We start from the raw sequence: 27,500 nt of genomic DNA on the forward strand, positions 1-27,500 counted from the left end.
TTTCGTTTTCTCCCAAACCTTACTAATATACACAGTACTAAATTTTGAATGGTTTACAATGAAAAAAAACTTCTGTGCAAAATAAGAAAAGGGGAAAATATAGAGACACCTACAAAATAATTAGCAAAGCTTTTGAAATTTCAAATCACGCTTATGTGCTATGAATCCACAAAGGACAATGAATCGAAGTCTGAACTCAAAATGCAAATGGTCCGTCATATACGAAATCAAAGCAACAGAACCACCTCCCTAAGTGATGCTGAAATCACCACAGTCCGATTAGAGGTGAGAGGTCCTCAAATTCCCCCCAAAAAATCATAGAGCCCCTGTTGACAAGAGCAAGTAACTGTGCACTGGGTGGACATTCGACTGCTGGGAGTTGATGGCCGCGAGGGCATATACAAACACACTTACACAGAATTACCAAAGAACAGTTACTGGGGAAGGTTTTGACGAGGTACCCCCATTCTACGCCAATCTTAAGTGAATCAGTCAAATTATCAACATTCCACTCTAATGGCCTTCGCCATCACCCCCCACCTCTCTCTTACTTTGTGAGCATACAGAAACCAAGAGGGTCGTTTGAAGATACAGGTGAGTGGCGTATATGTAGAGGAAGAACGTTATTGGCGTTAATTTAAGTAACATAACAATAAAATTACAATGGCCCAATGAATTTTCCAGCCAGTCTCTACAAAACTTAAGACTCGCAATTATCAAGTAAAAATATTATGACGAGCAAGATAACAACATCAGATACATTAGAATGTAACACGATACTAAAGCTTTAATGACTTAGGCTCAGATGGTTTATGGTCTTTAAAAATGGCGGAGGAGGAATCAAAACTGTCATACGATATCTATCACGTGAAATGATATACCCCTAACAACAAATCAGAATGAGAGAGAGAGAGAGAGAGAGAGAGAGAGAGAGAGAGAGAGAGAGAGAGAGAGAGAGAGAGAGAGAGAGAGAGAGCTGTCGCCTGTAACCATCCCTCTGGATTTACTATGGCACTTTACTTGGAGAGACAATCACATCATAAAACATTCTGAATAACTTTCAACATCCTACACTATACGGGTAGCTTGTTTAGATATCTGTGACACTCGGTATGGGTTGGATATAAATACCTAACTTTGTTTATGATCGGTTCTTCGAACTGAATGGATCGTCTTCATTCGTTAATTGAAATGTCTAGACGGGGCAATACACACAGTACAGTCAATTATCCCAAGTCGGCAGTTATTAGATTGTTTGGATTATTTATTTATTTCTATAAATGGTATTATGATATTCCTTTGTCATATCCCATTTACGAAAGAATTTTTACGTGGGATTAAATTGATATGCAAAGCTATGAATTAAACCGAACTTTACTTAATTCAAGAAGGATTACTTTTAGCCACGTGCTGACTTCCAACGGCAGAAGGCATGGCAAAAAGAATATGAATCGAATATAGCCGTAAAATGCTAAAGTTATTTCATTAAATGCACGTTCCGTTTATGGACCGCGAATCACATAAGCCAAAAGCATTATTGTTTATCTTTTATTACACTAACAGCACCGACAGTAACTAAGCCAAGGTCAAGACCCAGACGTACGAACACAGCGCCAGCTGGCTGAGGTAAACAGAGCGTGGTTGGTTCGGCCGAATAAAAACGGAAAACGCGAAACGCCTCTTAATTCTTCCAAAATAAGCCAGCTAGAGATTCGTTACCGAATAATGAAGTTCTCACCTGTTTAACCAGAGGCAGGAGGGTTTTCTCCACGGAGCGTGTCTTCACTTGAGGGTCCATATCCACAGATTTCGGCGGTTTCACCATCTTTGCCCGCACACAACACACCAACCCGCGCTACTGACTTGAGAGCTGGTCTTGTACCTTTGCCAGGCCCATCCGTTTCTTCTACATTTAACGTACACAGAGGGGCACAGTTCCACTTGCTGTGTGCACTTACATGCTCGTACAGAATGTCACACTGAAGATGAGTAGGAGGAGGAGGGGAAAGGGAGGAAGGGGTGTGACACAACTGAGAGAAAAACTTATTTGTTCAACACAAACTTGATGAGGACGTGGCGAGGACGAGACCTATTGTGTGGCTACTAAATGGCCCTGCTTGTGTGTGGACGCTCGGCAAATTTATGTCTCGCGTAGGGAAGGGGAACGTTTCTATGTTCTCTTGCTGAAGTCGACCTGTCAGGGATTCCTCGCGTCATTGTTTGTGCCTCTCTTTTAGCGGACTGAGTGGAGATGCTGCATTGCAACTGTTATGTTATGGGAAATGAATTTATCGGCGTTGATTTCAATTGCTACTTGGAACTCGTTTATATATATACATATGTGTGTATGTATACACATTAAATAAATAAATATATATATATATATATATATATATATATATATATATATATATATATATATATATAGAATACAGAATATATATATATAAAGACAAAATCCACAAAGGAAAGAGAAGCAATCGAGTACTGCAAGGCCTTTCGACTTCATGCTAAGTAAAGATCAAAAAGTCGAAAGGCCTTGCAATACTCCATTGTTTTGCTTTCCTTCGTGGATTTTGTTATTATTTACACATTCATAACGTTCTGTATTTTCGTGATTCAGATATACGCACATATATACAGTGTATATATATACAGTGTGTGTGTATATATATATATATATATATATATATATATATATATATATATATATATATATATATATATATATATATATATATATATTGCACATATTCCGTTGCACAATTCGCACACATTATAACAATGCAAAAGAAGACATAAGCATGTGTTCGAATGTGCACATAAGGTAAAGCAAAAGACAAGAAAGTTACGACAATTTATTGTTACTCGAGGTAACCCCAGACATAATACATTAATTCTATAGAAAAAAAACTAAGAGATTTAAGAAGAGAAATGAACATCATACTTTTTATTTAGTCTCACCCGCTCCCTCTCCCCTACTATTATACAAAGGTACTTCTTTTCACTTGGAATTTGCACCCTCCTATGTCAAGAATGTGAAGAACGCCTACTTACAAGCATTATTTGCTACTTATCGCTAAGAAATAAGTATATAAAAATGTCACATTTACCAGATTCTTTTAAATATTTGTGTACTTTCTCACTCATTCTCTCTCTAATTTTGGCAGCGATTATCATACTCAAAAATTAGTCATTTACACAAAACATACATATACTTCTACATACGAATATCAGAATTGTTTTCATATAAAGGCATACTGCAAAGAAATCTGCACATGGAACTCCTCTATTTAAGGTCTAGACTCCACCTATATTAGCCATTACTTTCTGTGGATGGGCATGGAGTGTAAATTTTGCTAAAATTGGAGTTTCATGCGTCTTATGTTACATATAGCTGATATATATATATATATATATATATATATATATATATATATATATATATATATATATATATATATATATATATATATATATATATACTGTATGTGTATATAACTACTCATGCCCATATATGGTTGTGTGCTTATAACGTAATCGAAAGGAATCATTTAAACGTTTCTGTCTGGAATTAGCTTAGCAAAAGTTTCAAAGGGGATATTTAAAAATAAAAGATAAATATCACTTAACTAGCTTACCAGGAGAGTGATGAAAACACAAATAATTTTTCTTTCTAGAACCAAATTTATAAATTACTGTCAAAGCACAATATAATTAAATATTTCCTTTTCTTAACTTTGTTCTGAAAAACTTCAGAAAATGCAAAGAATCATAGGCAATAATAAAGCATTTTTTTTTTAAATGAGAGTGGAACTACAGCAGATTTCTCTTATGTAGAAGAGCTGTTCAGAATGATGGGAAAAAGTAAATATTTGTTCGCATATTTCAATATTTCACATAAATAATCAAAATAATTGTATTACTCGAACGCAGGAAGTATTCTCTCTCTCTCTCTCTCTCTCTCTCTCTCTCTCTCTCTCTCTCTCTCTCACTCATAAACAGAGCATACAACCCATTTCTATCAAGAACTAAAAAAAAAAAATTCCCCTTAAAAGTGATCTTTCAAAAAATATAAGAATAAATCCAAAGATCATCATCATCAGGTGACGATTTTGAATGAAAAGTTCCCGGAAGCAGTTTCCTCTCTGAAAAACATTTCGTAACTCGGCAATTACTGCAGATAACACGAGGCACAGCAGACAGTACGGTAATAGGAATATCTGCATAAACGCGCTTGCTGGACTAACACGCAGTTCTTGAATCTGTCCACGCAACCAGCATCTGTAAGGACGAGAAAGAAGTTGATGTTAATTGGTGTTATATATATATATATATATATATATATATATATATATATATATATATATATATATATATATATATATATATATATATATAGTGTGTGTGTGTGTATAACTGAATCACGAAAGTATGGAATGTGATGAATATATAAAGGCAAAATCCACGAGAAGGAGAAACAATGGAGTGCTGCAAGCTCTTGCAAATGACAGATGGGGACTACAAAGGAAAAAAGATGTACCTGGAATCCAACACAATTGAAGAATTAGTAGAACTGCCAAAACAGGTTAAATATTTAAGAGGTTTTACAAAGGATTAGGCTCAACCGTTCAGAAGCAGGGGACAATTAAAAGATCATACAAGATGACTGACCACCAAAAAATGTTATTGGAGTACATTTCAATAATTCTCATTTATTTGTTAAAACAATAATTTTTGCAAGATGAACATTTAAAAAAAATTATGTTAAACATAAGAATACATAGAAAATATTTATAAGGTAACTAATTTGTAACTAAGTCAGTGATTTTATCTTTTAAGTCATTCTTGAACATTTTTCTAATACAGGGTCCAAATAATACATGCCAGGACTAAGGTTAAAATTAAATCTGGAAGTAAGCTGTATGCTAATGGATTCTAAAAGATTTCGTGAAGAGAAATTTTCCGATCTGGCAATCGCTGATCTTTCAGTCCAATTTAACCTGTGAGGGTTTTCACTTAAATGAATGAATATAGCATTGGATGTTTGCCCAGTTTTGACAGAATACTTATGTTGTTTAATACGTACACAAATCCTTGCCAGATTGGCCAGTATAAAATGAGGGGCAGTCCAAACATGGAATTTTATATGATATGTTGATGTTTTCTTTAGGGCTATTTTTTTATTAACATTCCTTTTATTGTGTTATTATAGGAAAAAACGAGGTTGACATTAAAAGATTTTAACAGTGAGTTTATGTTTTCAAAACCACTAAAATATGGCATGCTAAGAATGTTCCTAGAGTTTTTTCTCTCCATGTTACTTTCACTATGAAACTTTCTGTGGGCCGTATTTTAACAAATATCTGGTATATGTGAACGATGACATAAATCTGTCCCTATTTTCCTTATGTATTCGATTTCTTGATCCAAATACTGGGGACTGACAATGTGCAAAGCTCATAAAAGCATAGAAGAAAAAATTGATATTTTGATATTAAGGTGACGGCCTCAATAAAAATGGACATAAGTTAAGTTGTTGGTTGGTTTCCTATAAATACTGACTTTGCACTGTTGGTTGGTTTCCCATAAATACTGAATTTGCATTGAAATGGTTCTCTATGTATTAAAACATCTAAGAAAGTGAGGCAATTGTCTTTTTCTAATTCTAAAGTAAACTTAATGGATGGTACCTGGTTATTCAAATTAGAGAGTAAACCATGTACATCAATACCAGCAGCCAAAACAGCTAAAATATATATCAACATATCTCTACCACTTTAAAGGAGTATAAATGATATTAGGTAAATATCGTTTTCAAAGAATTCCATTTACAAGTTTGAGAGTTTTAGAATCCACTACTATACAGCTTACTTCCGGCTGTAATCTTAACCTTAGCCCTGGCATGTATTATTTGGACTCCTGCATTAGAAAAAGGTTCAAGAACGACCTAAAAGATAAATTCACTGACTTAGTTACAAATTACTTACCTTATATATGTTTTCTATGTATTCGTATGTTTAATATAATTTTTTTGTAAAAATGTTCATCTTGAAAAAATTGTTATTGTTTTGTCAAAAAAAAAAAAGAAGAGAATTATTGAGTTGTACTTTTATAACATTTTCTGGTGGTCAGTCACCTCCTTGTATAATCTTTCAACTGTCCTGTCCCTGCTTCTGGACGGTTGAGCCTAATCCTTTGTAATCTTAAAATTTAACCCTGTTTTGGCAGTTCTACTAATTCTTCAATTGTATTGGATTCCAGGAACATATTTTTTCCTTTGTAATCCCCACCTGTCATTTATATGAGCTTTCTTTGTAAACTTGTTTTTATATTTCTTCAGTCTGCTAAGTAAAGGACTATAGGTCGAAATGCTTTGCAGCACTCTGTTGTTTCTCTTTCCTTCGTAGACTTTGTCTTTATATATATATATATATATATATATATATATATATATATATATATATATATATATATATATATATATATATACATATATATATATATATACAGTATATAAAGCCACATATGAATTAGTATGAAGAAGTCACGGGTGAAAATACTGGCAAATTATTTTGCTCCTTGAAAACACACATGACCGATTCATTTGTCAAATTTTATTTTTTCTCTCTCAAATACAGATGAAGTTTTATTTAAGTAGAGGAAAGCCGTGAGGTTTGTCGTAAGTATTGCAACCATCGTGGACTTTGTGACTGGGGCCGGAAGGTAACCATATCGTGAGATCGGCCTCAGTCTGCAGAAGCAGGCCAGCGAAAGAAAAAATTGACCTATGATTATTTTCTTCCACTGATTACAATCGTGTCTTTCATATTTCCAAATGCAACTGCGAGTTTTCCTCCTGTTACATCTTTTAAACCTCTTACTTTCAATTTATGTTTCAGCGCTGAATGACCTCATAGGTCCTAGCGTTAGGCCTTTGGCCTAAATTCTACATTCCATTCTATATTTCATATTTCCAAGGATCTCCCACCAGCTTTACTTTCCATTTTTTTCAGACATTTTCCATTTCCTTTCCCCTATTTCTCTCTAGCTAGATAATAGGAATAAAAATGTAAATGTAGAACTAAATGATTGTCAAGCTATTTGAGAGAAAATCTTGCCGCTTTTTGTGCTGTGCATAGTAAGTAGAGTACTTCAATTTGTTGCTAAATTCTCTAAATCCAACTAAAGTGGAACCTCAACAGTATTAAAGCTTGACGGATAATTCTGACTGAAACAGAAGTAAAAAAATGAAGGGTTTCCCAGGAAAGGAATCCCCGTAGGGGAGTAGTGCCGTTAGTACACTAACACAGTGCACTGTAGGCATTACTAAACGTTCTACGCAGCGTCCCTTCGGCCTCTAGCTGCAACCCCTTTCATTCCTTTTACTGTACCTCCATTCCTATTCACTCTTCCATCTTGCTACCAACCCTCTCCTAACACTCGTTTCACAGTGCAACTGCGAGGTTTTCCTCCTGCTACACCCTTAAAGCCTTTCTACTCTCAATTTCCGTTTCAGCTATGAATGACCTCATAGGTCCCAGTGCTTGTCCTTTGGCCTAGATTCTATATTCAATTCCATTCCATTCCCAGAAAAGGAATTGGTAAGTGAGGATTTGAAAAAGTCTTGAAAAAACTTGAGATTTTTTGCTGATAAGTTTCCACGTATAGACCGCCGTGTTTGTTTTTTGACAAGGGAGATCACTACTGTGCGAACGCTAGTAAAGACAATAAATTCTCCAATAAATTCTTTTTTGAAACATAAGAGAAAAAGGAATAAGCAATGTTTGTGAAACTTGACGGGAAAATAAAAAAAAAACAAAAACAAGAGGAAATGATCAGGTTACTGGTTATGGGAATAATTAAGGGATTTTATTTTCTCTCTTGTTTTTAGCACTCTATCGTCATCAGACCTTAAAAAAGGTCACTGATATAAAATCCATATATCTTTATGGAAAAGATGGCATAATAACCTTAAATTAATAAATCTGTCTGCATTTATGAATATAACTCCAAATATCTGAAAGTTAAAAAGTAAAGAACGAGAGAGAGAGAGAGAGAGAGAGAGAGAGAGAGAGAGAGAGAGAGAGAGAGAGAGAGAGAGAGAGAGAATCTTTCCTTTTCCAATTCCTTACCATTTGGAGTAATACTCGTCTGCCTGATGTCGGAAGCACCAAGAACACTTCCCAGGCCGCCGGTGCCACTGACGATGCTACTGATACTGCCACTACCACCGCTACTACTAATGCTACTTCCGCTGCTACCTGACGAAAGGCCACCGATGCCTCCGCAGGGCAATCCCGTGCAGGTCCTGGTAACTGGGGGCTTCTGGGCAATCGAACACTTCGTCGATGGTCGCTGGTCGAAATCCAGACACTGGACTGCTCGGGTTTTCGTACCTCGGCCGCATGTCCTCGAGCACTGGAGGGATAAGAGTGGGGGTGGTTGGTGAGGCATTTTCGATAACAGTAATATGGGCAGTAATGGTTATTGGCTCGGATGGAGGACTTTATGTACTTGTATGTATGTATGTATGTATGTATATATACATAATATATATATTGTATATATTTATGCTATATATATGTGTATGTATATATATATATATATATATATATATATATATATATATATATATATATATTTGTATATATACATACATACATATATATATATATATATATATATATATATATATATATATATATATATATATATGTGTGTAATTCTAATCACCACAATGCCTTCTTAACTTTATATATATATATATATATATATATATATATATATATATATATATATATATATATATATATATTCATCATTGCCTTCATTACTTAAAACCACTGTTATTTAAATATTATTTTCATTGTTACCAGTAAGATACAAAACAGCTTTAAGACTTCGGTAATAAATTAATAAAATTATTATACACAGCCATATCCAACCATTACAGTTAAAAGAGGAATTACATACTCTACAGCTAATTGCACTATGACCAAATTTTTTTCAAGAGCAAAGGCCGATGGCACGAGCAATTCCAACGGTCTAATGAGCTGTTCTTACCGGGGACCAGTCGGTGTAATACCAGTGGGGCGGACAGGGATCAGGGTTGCAGGTCTGGGTGTCGTTCGGGCGCGTTTCCGGGTTGCATTCGATGTCCAGGGTTGCCCTGAAGGTTCCTCTCAGGAAGACAACGCAGACCACTTCCCTAGACGTGGTTCCGTTGCCGCATTCTTGAGAACACTGGTCGTTCGGAGGGAAGAGAACGGTTTGTACATGAAATGAGATTGAACAATTTTTAATTCTTTATATGTTCAGTTTCATGAAATCACTTTTTGACGCACTCACTGAATATCTATCTATCTATCTATCTATCCATATATATACATATATATATATATATATATATATATATATATATATATATATATATATATATATATATATATACACATACAGAGTAAATAATAGGTAAATTGATTTTCTCTGTCTCGTTCAGAACAGCTATTATTTCGGCCACTTCCTAAATTGTTCGCATAATAGAAACAAAACAGTTCTGTCCTTTTGCTATGGATTTCCAACCGGCTTCTGTTTTTCCAGGATTCTATATCGTATTCTCCTTCAACAGGCTATGAGATCGATTCCCATTGGTTTAAATCTCTCTCTCTCTCTCTCTCTCTCTCTCTCTCTCTCTCTCTCTCTCTCTCTCTCTCTCTCTCTCTCTCTCTCTCTCTCTCTCCTTTAGGCGGCCTTTCCAAAACTCACACGCAACAACTTGATGATAATGAACAATTTACCTGTCGCAAATGAAGTATATTACTGTATGAACTGACTGATTGATTGAATATAGAAATTAGGCCAAAGGCCGAGTACTGGGACCTAAGAGGTCATTCAGCGCTGAAACGGAAATTGACAGTAAAAGGTTTGAAAGGTGTAACAGGAGGAAAACCTCGCAGTTGCGCTATGAATCAACTGTTAGGTGAGGGTTGAGGAAAGTTAGATGCAAGAAAGAGAATATGAAAGAAAGTACAGTAAGACGAACGAAAGGTGTTACATATGAATGTATGGGTTCAATGAATAATGATTAGTTGAAAAATTATATAAAAAATTTCTCTATTTCTCGCAATTTAATCATTCAACCATGTGCTCTGATGGTTTTCTCTTTTCAGCTTTGGTGGTCGTCTTTGTAACGCCAGTTTATAGCATCATCTCAAAAAATCCAAAGAGAAATAACTCACGGGCATCCACGGTCCAGTGAACCACGCGGCTGCGCATGCGTCTGCCCGGGCGCAAGGTCTTGACTCCTCAGGGCGGGTCGTTTGGTCACAGTCTCCCTCGACGGAATTGACCCCTGGGGAACACCACACTCTCCTCGTCTGTATTCCGTCTTCGCAGCCTCCAATACACTGCAGAAAGTATTTTGAGATCATAGTTAAATAAATTTACAGTCAATGGTCAGAAATTATTATTATTATTATTATTATTATTATTATTATTATTATTATTATTATTATTATTATTATTATTATTATTATTATTATTATTATTATTATGTCATAAAAATCCACAATTAAATAGTAAACTATATTCCTGGTAATATAGTTTACTATATAATTATGGATTTTTGTTAAACTGTTTTTTACTAGACTGTGAACTTCTTTGCAATTGTTATTATTATTTCCTGCCACCACTGGCCCTTGTATTACTGTGCAGAATGAAAATACTAGTTCTCTTTGGCGGTATGGGCACACAAGTCTTTTATAAAACTCATCACATCATAATTACTGTATAATTTTATCTCGCAAGAAACAGGGCTAAGGTAAAACCGCAAAAGGACTAAAAATGCAACTCACCTCCTCTGACCAGTCGGTGTAGAACCAGGTGTGGTGGGCGCAGGAATGCCCGTGGCACAGCTCCTGCTTTGGGGGCATCTCTTGAATGTTGCACTGATCGTCTGAAACCCGCTGACCCTCTGCTCTGCAGGACACGTGACGGGTCATTAAACCCGTGCCACATTCCACTGAACACTGAGAATATAAAATTACAGATGACGATTTATAATGAATGAATAGTTTCTATATAAACTGGTAACTTCTCTCAAGTTAACTATTCTCAATCGTTTAAAAAAAGAAGACAGTAATATAACTGAATTTTGAAGCCACGAATTCATGATGAAAAAGGTAACGGATGCAAGTTTTTATATATGGGCCGTCCATGAGCAAGAGCCCGTGCTGGAATAAGGCCAGTTTAATCTAAAGAGACAGACAGACATACAGACAGAAAGGTTTTTAATACCAATACAATGTGAGTAATAGCGCTTTGTGATGAGATTATTTCAATAACCTAAGGGCGTGTCTCTTAGATCTGTTATTTCCATCGCAACATGTATTCCGAACGTTTTATTTCATCTCACTTCATATTGATACATATTGTACAATACTGATTCAGGAATGTGTACTGTACGTGATTAAATATGCATAGGCTGTGCAATAAAGTTCGATTTAATAAAGGTCTTCATTTTCTACCTGGGTATTCATTCACATATTCGTAGGGTTGTTTGTGATGTGAGATTCTTGAGAATTATTTTCTTAGCTAACTACCATCATTTTCTTGTCTGTACCAAGCATTTGTGAATGCCACTTCAAAATGAATACCCAAACCTTTATACTTAGAATATATATATATATATATATATATATATATATATATATATATATATATATATATATATATATATATATATATATATATATATATATATATATATATATATATATATATATATATATAATGAAGGCAAAGCACACCAACAGGTCAAGAAAGTCATATTTATTCAATTGCAACGTTTCGAGGCCAACCAGCAGGCATCATTTTCAAGCTACAAGTAATAATACCTAAATAGTACAATAAAATTAAGTGACAAATATTAAAATACACAATATAAATTACATTAAAACAAGCAAAGTTTTAAAAATATGAATAAGGACCAACCGTTGAGTATGGAGGCAGAGGAAGGACTGACCAGAAACGTAAACAGTTCACGAGAGATAAAAGAGGTGTAGACGTGGCATGGGTGTTCAGTGTGGGGACCACTTTTTTTTTTAATAAACATACATTCATTAATTGCTAAAAGTTTGTGATTAGAGGCTCTGTCCAAAACCTTAAAGTCTTTGTACTGAATAGAATGTTTGCATTTATCGGCATGATCCCTTATGTTGGAAAATTCGGGATTTGAAAGTTTAGTGCCAGTTCTATAGCTGTCGATTCGGACTTTAAGTAACCTATGTGTCGATCCAATATAGGTTCCTCGATTACATCGAGGACAAGTAAACTTATAAATAACACAAGAGGTCATTAAAGGATCCAAACGGTCTTTGAAGCTGAAAAGGCTACCGATATTCAGTGGGTTTGTGGGTATAATTTTGATTTTCACTGGGGTCCATTTTTTAAAAAGGAAGACATGAATATTCTCAAATCTCTTGCAAAAAACAAGGACATTATTATTACCCGTCCAGATGAAGGTAAAGGAGTTGTTATTCTAAATAAGGATGATTATATTACTAAAGTGGAAACAGTTTTAAATGATAATACTAAGTTCCAGAAGTTGGGAACTCCTGAATTTTCAACATTGTTTAAAATAGAAGACCGTATTAATCGATTTCTGAAAAGCCTCAAAGACCGTGGCATTATCACTGAAAACACTTATCAGTCCCTATGCAGCTCAGGGTCATCCTATGGCTCAATGTACGGCCTACCAAAGGCCCACAAAAATAATGTTCCTATCCGCCCTATCTTAGCATCTTATAATAACGCTAATTACAAACTAGCAAAATATCTAGTTCCCATGCTTGCCCCCTTGGCCAAAAATTCTTACAGCCTTAAGAATTCATATGAGTTCAAAAATACTATTCTTGCTCAGGATTCGGATCTTGTTATGGTAAGCTTCGATGTCGAGTCCTTATTTACGAATGTACCTGTACAACAGACCATTGATATTATTATACATAAGCTTTTTCCTATGGATGAGTCTCGTTTTAATGAGTTCTGCAAGAACGATTTCAGGAAACTTTGAGATCTAGCGGTGCGGGACACCGTTTTTGTTTATAATGGTTGTTCTTACTCGCAAATTGAGGGTATGGCTATGGGCTCTCCACTTGGACCCATCTTCGCCGGTATCTTCATGTGCTCGCTGGAAGAGCACATGCTTGACACTTGTCCCCTTAGTTACCATCCACTATTCTATAAGCGGTATGTGGACGACACATTTGCACTTTTTAGAAGTCAGTTTGACACCGAGAGGTTTTTAGCTTTCATTAATTCATTTCATCCTAATATTAAATTTACAATTGAACACGAGACTAACAACCAGTTATATTTTTTAGATATTTTAACAATACGATCCCATCAAGGCTTCTCTACTTCTGTTTTTAGAAAAAAGACATTTACTGGTCTTGGTACAAATTTTTACAGTTTTTGTTCTTTTGATTTTAAGATTAATTCCGTATTAACCATGCTTCACCGAGCCTTTGCTTTATCCTCTAGTTGGCAAGCTTTCCACAATGAAATCACGTTCCTGAAAAAACACTTTAACAACAACTGCTTTCCCATCCACTTATTCTTTAAACATGTCTCCAAATTTTTAAATAATATTTTTGTTCCACGTCATCCTACTCCTCACGTTCCTAAACTACCTTTCTATTCCAGTCTTCCTTTTATTCACGACACAATCTTTTATAAAGAACTCCAATCTTTAACATCCCGTCATCTCCCTGCCGTGAAAATCAAAATTATACCCACAAACCCACTGAATATCGGTAGCCTTTTCGGCTTCAAAGACCGTTTGGATCCTTTAATGACCTCTTGTGTTATTTATAAGTTTACTTGTCCTTGATGTAATCGAGGAACCTATATTGGATCGACAAGGTTACTTAAAATCCGAATCGACAGTCATAGAGCTGTCAGCTATAGAACTGGCACTAAACTTTCAAATCCCGAATTTTCCAACATAAGGGATCATGCCGATAAATGCAAACATTCTATTCAGTACAAAGACTTTAAGGTTTTGGACAGAGCCTCTAATCACAAACTTTTAGCAATTAATGAATCATTGTTTATTAAAAAACTGGTCCCCACACTGAACACCCATGCCACGTCTACACCTCTTTATCTCTCGTGAACTGTTTACGTTTCTGGTCAGTCCTTCCTCTGCCTCCATACTCAACGGTTGGTCCTTATTCATATTTTTAAAACTTTGCTTGTTTTAATGTAATTCATATTGTGTATTTTAACATTTGTCACTTAATTTTATTGTACTGTTTAGGTATTATTACCTGTAGCTTGAAAATTATGCCTGCTGGTTGGCCTCGAAACGTTGCAATTGAATAAATATGACCTTCTTGACCTGTTGGTGTGCTTCCCCTGCCTTCATTGTATTACTGGGTTTTGAGAAACCTCCGCCTGTTGAATATATATATATATATATATATATATATATATATATATATATATATATATATATATATATATATATATATATATATATGATAATATATGTTTTTATTTTTATCCAATCTTGACAGTTTTTATTTTGTTATTTCAGATGAAAAACGTTACAAATTGAAATCAAAGAAAAGTATTCCATGGATAGAGTAGCAAAGTTTTTTTTTTTTTTTTTACAGAAATTTCGTTACTTCTTCCGAGTCGAAGTCATCATTGTGATAACTTTGTTAGGACTAATTCATTCAAAATGGCAACTATAATTGTTTTCCTTTCTTATTTCCAAATTTTCCCAGTTATCACGTTAACATATGTTCCTTTCGGACTTTCCTCATGAATTTGCCTAGGGTGTATGATAGACAAGCGGATTACAATAATGATAGTTTATCCATACCCTTACGGTATCTTCATAGAAAACGAACTCACCATTAGTAACTAAAGAAAACGAGAACCATTTTTGTGGGTGTCTATCTTAAAAAATATCTCTTACCGAGGACCACGTCGTTACTTCCCATCGTGTACAAGGGGCTAACGTACATGGTTGCGTCAGGGGAACCATGTTTGCTCTCATGGGTGACGGACATGCCGAGGGTGGTACTGCTCGTGTTACTGTGGGGGAGACGACCTGAACACAAGCCCAAGTCCTTGTCATCAAGCCTGTACCACAAGTTGCTGAGCACTGAGACCATTCTCCTAATTGCCAACTGTGAAGGTGAAAATATAGAATTTGCATTTGGGTTTACATATATGCTGAATGTGTATGTACACACACACACACACACACACACACACACACACACACACATATATATATATATATATATATATATATATATATATATATATATATTATATATTCAGTTGTCATTAATTTATAATAGTGCTCTAATTTAAATAGCAAAATGAACAACAGAACGTTAGCATTATACTCGTAATATTTGTATTCGTCTTGTAAAATTTTATATTAAATAATGATCCACCAAAAATAATCTATTCATAATCTTTTGACATAATAACTAGTTTCAGAACTTGTTGATAAAGTAGCATTGAATTGCATCGATTAGAATGTGGACACGTCTAACCCACTACAATCATCCATACATATATATATATATATATATATATATATATATATATATATATATATATATATATATATATATATATACATATATATATATATATATATATATATATATATATATATATATATATATATATATATATATATATATATATATATATATATATTTAGATTTATATTTATATATAGCTAAATATATATATATATATATAAATATATAAATGAAAAGATCCAGAGTGTCAAGTACAGTGTCAGAGTACTTTCGTGTATTTTACCACACCTTCGGGGTACAAAGATGTGTTAAAATACACGAAAATACTTGGCACTCTGTCTTTCATTTGGACTTTCCCAGTGGCTTTAGCTAATAAACAATTCACGCGCTTACTTTTGTGATTTCTTAGCATATATATATATATATATATATATATATATATATATATATATATATATATATTTCTGTGAGATTGCGTGAGTGAAACGATATTCAGATATTACCATTATAATAATAATAATAATAATAATAATAATAATAATAATAATAATAATAATAATAATAATAATAATAATAATAATAATAATAATAATAGTAGTAGTAGTAGTAGTGGTAGTAGTAATAGTAGTTATCATTATTACCATAAGTCACTTACACTGGCGGACATGGCCTCGGGTTGCAGCGGACCGTCTGTGGAGGTGGTTTAGGAGACGTACAGACTTCTTCAGGCATGATGTTTCCCCCTGCACCTGTACAAATGTAAACGGCCTGCTGCTGTCCTAAGGAAGAAAGAATAAAGAATTAACTCACCAATGAAAGCTATCTTCTTGGTAAGATGGTAAAAAGTTGTCGAGTGGATCCTTGAACAGAAGGTCCTATATGAATATACATTATTATTATGTTTCGACAGCTTACAATGCACGTATTGTAATATTTAGAATGAATTATATTAAAAGCATAAAGAATTAACTCATTAATGAAAGTTATCTGGTTGGTAAAATGGTGAAAAATGTGTAGAGTGAACCCTTGAAAAGCTCTTATGTGAATATACATTATGATTACGTTTAGACAGCTTACAATAAAAAACTGTAATATTTAGAATGAGTTATATTATCAAACATCACATTTCAAATACCCCAAGACATTACAACCTGTTAACATTCTCATATTTAGTGTTCTATTCTGAAGAAGTTAATTAAAGCATATGCAACATATACTCTTGACCACGAAATAAACTACCTGAAATATATACTGTAAGAGTATTCTTACTATCTGGTATTCAAATGCTGAGGAATGCTTTTGCATTAAGGCATAATTAATGAATTAAGCTTTTAATATTTCTTTCCTTACCTCCTCCACAAGTCCTTGAACACGGGGTAAACTTCCACACCTTCCAAGATGGCCCAGTGCCACCTGTTGCTGTTCCTCCGACTTCGCCAATTCCAACTAGACTGGTGTCTTGCACTAAGGTGCCCACACCCTGGGTACCTGAAGCAGGTCTGACACGGGTACTGGATGCTCCCCCGTAGTAGTCCCCAGGGGAGAGGCCAGGACTACCATCTGGATTCACCGGTGGTTGTAAGAAACCTGGCTGTACATTCTGCAGTGACCCAGGCCCTCGAGGATGACCTCGATGCTGATGGTGCCCCCTGCCACGTGCTGTCTGGCTGCCTCTGGGGGGACTCTGGGCAGGTGGTTGGGGTTGGTAGAAGAGGGGAGGTGGGAAGGGAGGGCCGAGCGGGTGCCAATATTCGTATCTGACGCCTTGATTTGGGCTCTGATAAATAATCTGGTGTGGGAGAGAAATGCCAGGTCAAAAACATGACACTTTACCTCGGTTCATATTTACTTCACTGAATCGAACTGTTTATTTTTCATTGGGGCTCTGATAACTAATGTGGTATAGGAGAGAAATTACTAAGTGAAAAAAACATGGCAATCCATTCGATTCATATTCACTTCATTTTGAATTCAATGAAATGTTTACTGTTATTAACACAGTGAAATAAAATCTGTTGCAGGAAGTGTATATCAAAATATGAAATAAATACACTAGACTCCACGTATGGCTTCTTTATACTAAATGTCAGTTTAGTTTCCCTGCTCATTCAAAACTCTAGCCTTCACTAATAAGCAAAACTAATTCAAGACTGAAAATCTTGAACCTAGACAGGCAAAAATGTAATGAAGTTACATAATCTTTTATAAGTTTCCAAAAAAAGGTAATCGGTTCCTTTTAAAACGCAAAAGAGTTAATTTGTCATTTCCTTCTTCTTACCATTATATCAACAGGACTTATCAATGGACCGGGCGTAGAAATGACCTCGCCTCCCTCAGAAGGTGGGTGAGGGCGGCTGTAGAAAAATCCTGTGCCGGCACCCATGTATCGACCAGGGGGCACTAATGCCCAGTTTCCATTGATGATATAACCTTGGTCTGTCCTTATAGCTAGAAATGAAAAAATAAATCATAAATGGAAAGAAGCATTAAGGATTAAATAGAATAACTGTTTAGTTAAGATCTTGGGAAAAGAACATTTGCAATAAAAACAATATTCAAGAAAAGCAAAGCACAGGAACTGTTTTAATCAGTTTAAAAAAATTTAGCAGTTCTTGTGAAAAAAATAATTTAATTTTTCCTTTCTTACTGACACAGTCGTCCATCTAAAATCATCTTCTTTTATACTTCAATTGACTCCTTAATTTACGCTCTGTCAATATAATTGCATAAACATAGTTCTATAATCCTCTGTTATATTCTACTAAAGTTTCCCATTAACATTTACCCATTATTGTAAAGATATACGAGTATAATTATCATTTTATATACCTGTCTCTCAATGTATCTGGATATCTACAAATAATTACAGGTGTGACTTTACCTTCCTTATTTTGTGCAGCCTATGGCTTCATATACTGTTCTCAGAAGCTACTGAACTAACTGTTGCCCCTTGTAAAGTAAAGTTAACTTCGAAGACTGTGGCCTGATAATTGCTTCTTTCTCATTATCCTTAAAATCTTACTTGATTTACTCGTGTTTTGCCTAATGACATCACCAAGGGTCTCCTCCGTGCGAAAGACATGTTTACCATCACTCTCCATTATTTTTCCCTTCAAACAGTAATCTAAAATCGAGTCAGTTTTCGGCTATAGTCTCTATTCTCCTCATATCAAAAGACTAGATGAGAGGTTACAGAGGCAATGACTACGTCTTACACCGATCAAGTTTGTTCCTTCATTTGACCAACAAAATTCAAGTAAACAAAATCATGAGTAAATAATTAAACAATATTTGGTGGGACGTGAAATAACGGAAGCTGCAAAAGAATGAAGGGAGACATGGTGATCTTTTCGCTTCCAAGAAATCTTCTAAAAATTCTTCCACTAAGTATCTGCGATTAAGTAGGTTATTGCTGTGAAAGAAATTTGAACAATGAAAGAAAAACCTGAACAGGAAACTTGATAGGCTTTCCTGACCACCTTTACCCTGATAAGGACTACTTAAGGCCTTGTATAATTATCTGGGTCAGTGGTTCTCAACCTTTTTTGACCCATGTACCCTTTCACCATATGTCAGAGTGTCATCCTCCACTTTCCGAAAATTCCGCATCAAAAGCTGCATTCCAAATATGCAACAATACACAAACACACAAGCTAGCAGAGAGAAAGACCAGCGTGACGACTCAGCAGTGCGGACCGACGCACACTGCTTTTTGTGTGGTCCTAGAGCCAGTTTGAGCCTGCCAATCTGTGGTAACAATTCCCCACCCTGAAACTGAAATTCCCACACGGGCTGAGAACCACTGATCTAGATGAATTAAGCAACGACAATTGTGCGCTGAACTCAACGAAATCTAGGAAAACGACCAAATCTTCCCACAGTAAGCAAGATAGGATTTTGTTTAATTTCAAGGAACTGCACCAAAGGGATCTCATGCACCAAGAATCGTGATGGACTTCAAGCAATGAGCATTATCTTTGGGGAATTCTACCAGTCTTAAAAACTAATCTCCATCTTTGTGACCTCTTGGTACAAGGGAACTAGGTTACTGCAGAGAATAAACTGTAGCAGCATTGAAGTGTAGACCCTGTGACCTTACAAGCTGAAAATAGGTTTATTCAAAACATATCACCTTGTACAAGCAAACCCGTGAAACACAAGTGTACAGAAATAGATCAGCGAGTTTATTTGACCAAAGTAAAAAATAGTTTGATCATAAGTGTGAATGCATAATTAATTATTGGAAGATTTCAGGCGTAAGTGTGAAAATTAAGTATAGGCTTAAGTACGTCATAAGGAAAAAATGCTGATGTAATTCTCACCTGAAACTGATCATACAAATCATGTATACCTATAGGTACTTCCGTATAATCATGTATAAATAAAGTAATATTAATTGCTAACAATGATAAGATAATAAAAACAAAAGGCAAAATCTTTAAAATAAAGTTATTAACGCCCCTTGACGTTAAAATAACATTTCATTCAATAGATCAGGGCCGTCCAACCCCATGCCCGTGGGCCAAAAGTGGCCTGTTTGATTTTGAAAGTGGCCCGCTAGAGAAAAATAAGTAAAAGTATATTTCTCTGTTTTATATCATAAAAACTAGATTTACAACTTATCCTGAATAAAATAAATATTCCTTGCAAAATCAATAACTACAAAGAATAGTTTCATTTGCGTCTGTTGTGTGTTACATAAATGTTGATAAAAATTTTATATAAATCAAGGTTGATAAAATATTTCATATATATATATATATATAGTATATATATATATATATATATATATATATATATATATATATATATATATATATATATATATATATATATATATATATATATATATATATATATATATATATATATATATATATATATATATATATATACAGGTGGCCCGCATGACTTTTTGTTTTTTCAAGAATGGCCCTCAGACTAAACAACTTGGACGGCCCTGCAATAGACCAACCCTTCTCTTTAAAGCCCTATGCAGTAAAATGTCAGTAGCATTCTTAGGATCAAAATAGGTAACTTGTTTGATATATGAGAACCATTCGTAACAAATCTGATGCATCACTGTTCAAATTCAATAAATTAAAGTATATGATATTTATAAATAAAATACCTTAACGCGTCTGTATATTTCGGAACAAATAAAATTTACGATCATTGGATACAAATAAAGTAGAAAAGGAATTATCTACAATCAATGAAGACAAATAAAATAGAAAAAAGGAATTATCTTAACTATGTACGACCACTGAATACAAATAAAATAGAAAATGAAAATGAATTACAATCACTGAATACCAATAAAACCGAAAATGAATTATCTGTAATCACTGAATACAAAAAATATAGAAAATTAAACAACTACAGCACCACAGCTAATGAATACAAATAAAATAGAAAATGAAAATTAATTATGATCACTGAATACAAATAAAACAGAAAATGAATTATCTGTAATCACTGAATGCATAAAATTTAGAAAGTGAAATAACTACAATTGCTGAAAGCAAATAAAACAGAGATTGAAAATTAATTATGATCACTGAATACAAATAAAACATAGAATGAATTATCTGTAATCAGTGAATATAAAAAATATACAAAATGAAATAACTGCAATTACTGAATACAAACAAAATAGAAAATGAATAAACTCTGATCACTGGACACAAATAAAACAGGAAATGAATTATCTGTAATCATTGAATACCCAAAATATAGAAAAAGAGATAACTACAACTACTGAATACAAATAAAATAGAAAATAAATTAACTATGATCACTGAATACAAAAAAACAAATCAGAGAATGAATTAGCTATGAAAAAACCAGTAAGAAACCTTTATAACCTTATTGAATGCAAACATACCAAGATAAGAATGAATTAGCTATGAAAAAAACAGCAAGAAACCATTATAACCTTATTGAATGCAAACATACCAAGATAATTAGAAGACCGTCTCAGCTCCGTGACCGTTAGATTGCATGCGTGGGTGGGCACTCGGGCTATGAGATTGTACCCAACGGGCAACGTGGGTCTGGTGAAAAGCCCCGTGACTTTCCTGCAGGGGTTCGACCGACACGAAAGGCACTCATCTCCTGCTACCTGGTCCAGGTATGACCATGCTGCTACCTGGAAAAAAAAATTAGATGATGATTTTTATGGATAGATAGATGAATAGAATATAAGATTTAGGTCAAAGCCCAAGCGCTGGAACCTATGAGGTGATTCACAAATGGAACGGAAATTGACAGTAAGAAGGTTTGATAGGTGTAACATGTGGAAAACCTCCCAGTTGCACTATGAAACAATTGTTAGCAGAGGGTGGAAAGATAGATGGAAGAGAGAGAATATGAACGGAGGTACAGTAAAAGGAATGAAAAAGGTTGCAGCTAGGGGCCGAAGGGACGCTGCAAAGACCCTTAAGTAAAGCCTACAGTACACCATATGAGGTGCATTGACGGCACTACCCCTCTACGGAAGATGAATTCGTAAATCTAACTAACCTGGGTATTTTGTCAATGGTTTTACTTCATTTGTAAATTTCATTTTTTTTATGAAATTTAGCCTGCCTAGCCAAGTACTGGGGACTTTCGGTCATTCAGCGCTTAAGACAATGGAAAGAGGAAGTTGGAAAGGTTGAATAGCAAGATAAAGGGATCTAGAGATGAAGCACAAGGACCCAAAGGCGGAACTGGGAGAAAACCCCACAGTTTTACTAAGAAGTAACAATTAGAAGTATTGACTGAAAAAGCAAAACTGAAGAAATAAGTTAATTAAAACATTTTCTAATTTCAGGTGAAATTAAAATTTATACATCTGCATGGAAATGAAAGCAGGTATAGCTAGGTGACCGGAGAGACACAACACACACCCTTTAATAATGTATACACTATACCAAGGCCAAGAGCGACAAGGTCTACCCAGTTGGGTGGAGTCGCCTCCCACCTTGGGTAACTTCGTAGGCGATGACGTATCTTAGAGGTACCTACTCATTGCGGCAATTCACCTGCTGACGCAATAAGGAGGTAGACAAAGCTCCGCCTACCTGGGGGATTTGAGGGGAAGTGAGCAGACCTTCTCTTTCTCTTGGGCTTGCACTATACTACGCAGGGTGCATTAACGGCACTTGCCCTTCTATGGGGTTCCTTGTTTTCTTAAGAATATACAGTGGATAATATTGATAAACACGAGACGTTACCAAAATTTTTTCAATAACTCTAAAAGTTTCTGTTATTATTGTTATTAGTGTGACAAGCCAGCTCTTGAAATGTGTTATTCCTCTGATCGTCAGCAATTGGCAAAGAAGACAATCTAATCATGGAAATTTTTAAGACATCGCTGTATTTCTACGACTATCTGGCCGTGAATTGTGGTACGCATGCGCACTTGTATTCTTCTGTTGACCTAGGTTATTTCAATGGTTGCATTTCTCGAAGCAAGCTGTGACGCTCACGTCTCCCATGGATAGAGATTCATCATTCTAGGCTGCTATAAGAGCTGTAGAACCTTGGAAGGAACTGGAATATCAAATTAAGAGAGCTTGGACCAATGAGGCCATTCAGCGCAGAAAATAATGTTGAAACAACTGTTAGGGGATCGTGGATAGCAAGATGCATGAAAGAGAATGTGAACGGAGGTACTGTAAAGGGAATGAAAGGGGTTGTAGCTAGGGGCTGATGGTACACTGACAGCACTACTCCCCTATGGGAAACCTGGTCAAAGATTCCATACACGATTATTTACGCTGACTAAACAATATTTAAGCCTAGATAACCCAAACCTCAATTATTACGAAATCTGCTATCCGTAAGTACAAAATGCAATCTGCAACTTGACCATCTATAGGCAGTTTAACCTGACGTAAGCTGTTGTTTTAACGTTGCTGTACAAATGAACTCTTTTGTGAAGATGTAACTGAACGTGCTGATATGGAACTGCTCTAGTTTTCGTTACTGAAAATAGTATCAAATTCTTTTCTTTATCTAATTAAACACAGAAATGTGCATTTTATTGCCATGATCCAAATATCTGGACAATGATTTTTGCCTTGGCAAGAATAGCTTGGTGAACGTAGTAAGTAGCCGTAGAAGTGGAATCCAGTTTACATAATAAGTATCGTCTCCTTATTACTATTCGTCATTTATGTTATTTTCTTCTCTATGTTTAAATCTGTTTCGTGGAGTCTTGCTTTGTGAATTAATGGAACACTATGCATGTTCCATGTGAAAGTTAACTTTTATATATATATATATATATATATATATATATATATATATATATATATATATAAATATATATATGTGTGTGTGTGTGTAATGTATATGCTCCACTGGTGTGTATGCATGTGTTTCTACGGACGTAGCACACAACACACACACACACACACACACTATATATATATATATATATATATATATATATATATATATATATATATATATATATATATATATGTATATATGTATGTATGTATATATGTATATATGTATAATATATATATATATATATATATATATATATATATATATATATATATATATATATATATATATATATATATATATATATATATAGCATGAGTGATTTACTGTACATAACCTACCATTCATACGTGCGGATATACATTCAGCGAATCATGACCACCAGTTACTCATGAATATACATATCAACCTTATACGGTCATTAGCACTAGAGCTCATTTGCATACTGCCAATGAATATTGGTCAACCGAGGGCAGGGCAGCAATGTTATTACTATCGCCTCAGTTCAAACCGCATATCAAATAGATTCTTCGGCTTCCATCCTTACAAGGCTCTTTTTTGTTAAAGATTCTAATCAATAAATTAAGTAAAGAGTAAGGAGCATATCGTACCGTTGATATTATTATTATTATTATTATTATTATTATTATTATTATTATTATTATTATTATTATTATTATTATTATTATTATTATTCAGATGATGAAACCTATTCATATGGGACAAGCCCACCATAGGGGCCATTGACTTGAAATTCAAGCTTCCAAAGAATATGGTGTTCATTAGGAAGAAGTAAGAGGAGGTAAAAGGGAAATACAGAAAGAAGAGATCTCACTCATTAAAAAGAAAAAAAAATTAATTAATTAATAAGTAGGTAAAAATGTATTAAAATGCAAGGATAATAGTATTAGGGTAGTAATGCATATTCGCAGTTATGTAAGAAAAACTGTTGTTCATTCAGAACTGTGCGATCTGTTTACCATGATTTCTATCGTACAAGCAATACAGTTTCCTGCATGCGTTACTAAAGGGCATATATATAATCTAGTGGTCAATTACAAGTTATGTATGTAATTGTAATAGCCACAATGCCCTCTTAACTTCTCGAATTCTTCATACTTTTTGGGCACGCTTGTCACTACAAAGCCTTAGATCCAAATGCAAGAAACATCTAAAGTACCAGAACGAGGTCACGTTGCCGACCTGACCAGGCTGTTTGCAGTGTTCCCTCGACCCCTAGCTGCACCCACCTTTTAGCATTTTACTTGACCTCCATATCATCTTCTTTTCTTTAGTTGTTCTGTCCAACCTCTCGAACTATTACTTCATAGTGTAATTGTGCAGTTTTCTCCGAGTTCCATCTTTAGATCTATGTTATTAATCTCATTTGACAGCCTTGACAGCCTAGGGTTTTCATTATACAGACACCCACTTTCACACACTCGTTTAGATACACTGTATGAATCCCTTAGGAGAACTTTTTTCATTTTTCTGTTTTTAGGAGTTGCTCTCTCGTGTTACATCGAAATAAAACACAGACCCACAAGATGTTAGTCCTCAGCTTATTAGGTAGGGTTTTCAGGATGAGACTGCTAGCACTGCGCACCTCGCCCCGATGATAACTTTGTATCGTCTGTCACACTATTCAAATTCCGTGTGGGTGTGCGTGTGTGTGTGTGTGGGTGTACGTGCTCCCTGTCATATCTTTATTCAGTTCTTGCCCCATATAAGAAGTGAATCAATATACAATCTAAATAAGTTTAAATAAACACTACGGTATTGAATAAAAAGAGAGAGAGAGAGAGAGAGAGAGAGAGAGAGAGAGAGAGAGAGAGAGAGAGAGAGAGAGAGAGAGAGGGAGAGAGAGAGAGAGAGTTCACACTTCCCTCTCATGGACTGTTATAAGCTACCCAATCTTTAACAAAATGTGTTTTTAAAGTGATGCATGTCTGAAATATTTCCCCACTGGGAGAGACATCAGAATTTTGTATTTTATGAAGAAGTCTATTTTATACACATTACATCCTTAAAAGTATTCAAGATGGTAATAATGAACGCTCAAATAAACAGCCTAAAACACAGATGTCATTAATAATGTGTATTCAGATGCACATGCCATTACACAAAGATTTTCAACGTCGTGTAAATAATCTTGACAGCAGTTATTACCTCAATATATTCTCACATTAGACTTCCCTCACCTAATTTTGAGTAGATTTAAATAAAAAAAAAGAAACTCGGACACAAGTTCTCTTTCAATATATGAATCGTTTTCGATAAGACACCACATGTCCCACTCCCCCGGCCCCTCCCTCCCGACGCAAATGTTCTCCTTCAGTCGTAAATCAAAGAAAGGATCGTCGCCTCCTACTTATCTCAATCTCTGTCTGTCTGTCTGTCTGTCTGTCTGTCTCTCTCTCTCTCTCTCTCTCTCTCTCTCTCTCTCTCTCAGCATACCGATCATGGAAAGATCTCATCAGATTTGGCGTTTATGAAGACATTGGAATCGAAATAGACGTCAGAGTGAATTGAATAATGCCGGAGGTATATATATATATACCTCCGGCATTATTCAATTCATATATATAGATTCTATACACACACGCATATATATATATATATATATATATATATATATATATATATATATATGTGTATTATATGTATATATATATTAATATATTTTAATATTTTAATATATTTATATATATTTTAATATATACATATAATATATATACATATATGTATAATATATATATATATTAATATATATATATATATTATATATAAATATATATATATATGTATATATAAACATATATATATATATATATATATATATATATATATATATATATATATATATATATATATATGCGTGTGCGTATAGAATCTACTGGTCACTTTTTTTTACCAGATACGTATGTAATTGTATAAGACACAATGCCTTCTTGACTTCTCGAATTCTTCACGTTTTTTGAAATGCACTTATCACTACATAGCCTTGGATCCATATGCAAGAAATATGAAGTAAATTCTGATGTCCGGTAGCTCGTTCATATCCGTCAGTGACAAAAAGGGACAAAAGAAAAGTCATATTGTACGGCGCTTCATGTCTAGGAATAAGAACCAAAAGAAATAAGTAAAAAAATGCGCCAAAGTTTCTTCGGCGCAATCGAGTTTTCTGTACAACCGCTACAGCATATAATCAAGGCCACCGAAAATAGATCTACCTTTAGGTGGTCTCGGTATAACGCTGTATGAGCCGCGGCCCATGAAATTTTAACCACGGCCCGGAGGTGGCCTATCCTGTATTGTTGTTAGAAACACGATTATGGCTAACTTTAACCTTAAATAAAATTTAAAAAACTACTGAGGCTAGAGGGCTGTAATTTGGTATGTTTGATGACTGGAGGGTGGATGATCAACATACCAATTTGCAGCCCTCTAGCCTTGGTAGTTTTTTAAGATGGGGGGGGGAGACAGAAAAAGTGAGGAAGGACTGACAAGGCCGGCACAACAGTTTTCTTTTGCAGAAAACTAAAATAAAATACAAAATCTACATCCAGCCTCTTTACGTCAATTAGGAAGCCAAACTAACATTTCTCTCCCCAATTAAAACATTTAAAAGATGGAAGGACA

At 34.7% G+C, this 27,500-nt stretch overlaps 2 protein-coding genes across 13 annotated transcripts in view; both read right to left on the reverse strand.

Moving 5' to 3' along the window:
• Positions 1–1,963, reverse strand: part of alpha-Catr (alpha-catenin related) — a 771,880-nt gene extending 769,917 nt beyond the window's left edge. For 7 of the 10 annotated variants that reach the window (XR_010849226.1, XM_067081090.1, XM_067081071.1 and 4 more), the window contains exon 1: positions 1,739–1,962. Coding sequence is in view for 9 of the 10 variants with exons in the window: in XM_067081090.1 (XP_066937191.1) it covers positions 1,739–1,825 (87 nt within the window). In the remaining variant the exon portion in view is untranslated. Of the gene's footprint in view, positions 1–1,738 lie in introns of all 10 variants that reach the window. The other 3 variants (XM_067081097.1, XM_067081080.1, XM_067081020.1) reach the window with 1 other exon arrangement.
• Positions 1,964–3,983: 2,020 nt separating this feature from the next.
• Positions 3,984–27,500, reverse strand: part of LOC136825057 (ADAMTS-like protein 4) — a 112,687-nt gene continuing 89,170 nt past the window's right edge. For all 3 annotated transcript variants that reach the window (XM_067081127.1, XM_067081124.1, XM_067081128.1), the window contains exons 3-12: positions 21,534–21,726; positions 17,854–18,023; positions 16,926–17,364; positions 16,231–16,354; positions 14,990–15,203; positions 10,857–11,030; positions 10,242–10,409; positions 9,067–9,246; positions 8,136–8,421; positions 3,984–4,284 (exon numbers count right to left, since the gene is read on the reverse strand). In XM_067081127.1, the coding sequence (XP_066937228.1) occupies positions 4,175–4,284; positions 8,136–8,421; positions 9,067–9,246; positions 10,242–10,409; positions 10,857–11,030; positions 14,990–15,203; positions 16,231–16,354; positions 16,926–17,364; positions 17,854–18,023; positions 21,534–21,726 (2,058 nt within the window). In that variant the 3' untranslated portion in view covers positions 3,984–4,174. The remainder of the gene's footprint in view (positions 4,285–8,135; positions 8,422–9,066; positions 9,247–10,241; positions 10,410–10,856; positions 11,031–14,989; positions 15,204–16,230; positions 16,355–16,925; positions 17,365–17,853; positions 18,024–21,533; positions 21,727–27,500) is intronic.

Source organism: Macrobrachium rosenbergii, chromosome 3 (assembly GCF_040412425.1).
Source record: "Macrobrachium rosenbergii isolate ZJJX-2024 chromosome 3, ASM4041242v1, whole genome shotgun sequence".
NCBI classification, from domain to species: domain Eukaryota; kingdom Metazoa; phylum Arthropoda; class Malacostraca; order Decapoda; family Palaemonidae; genus Macrobrachium; species Macrobrachium rosenbergii.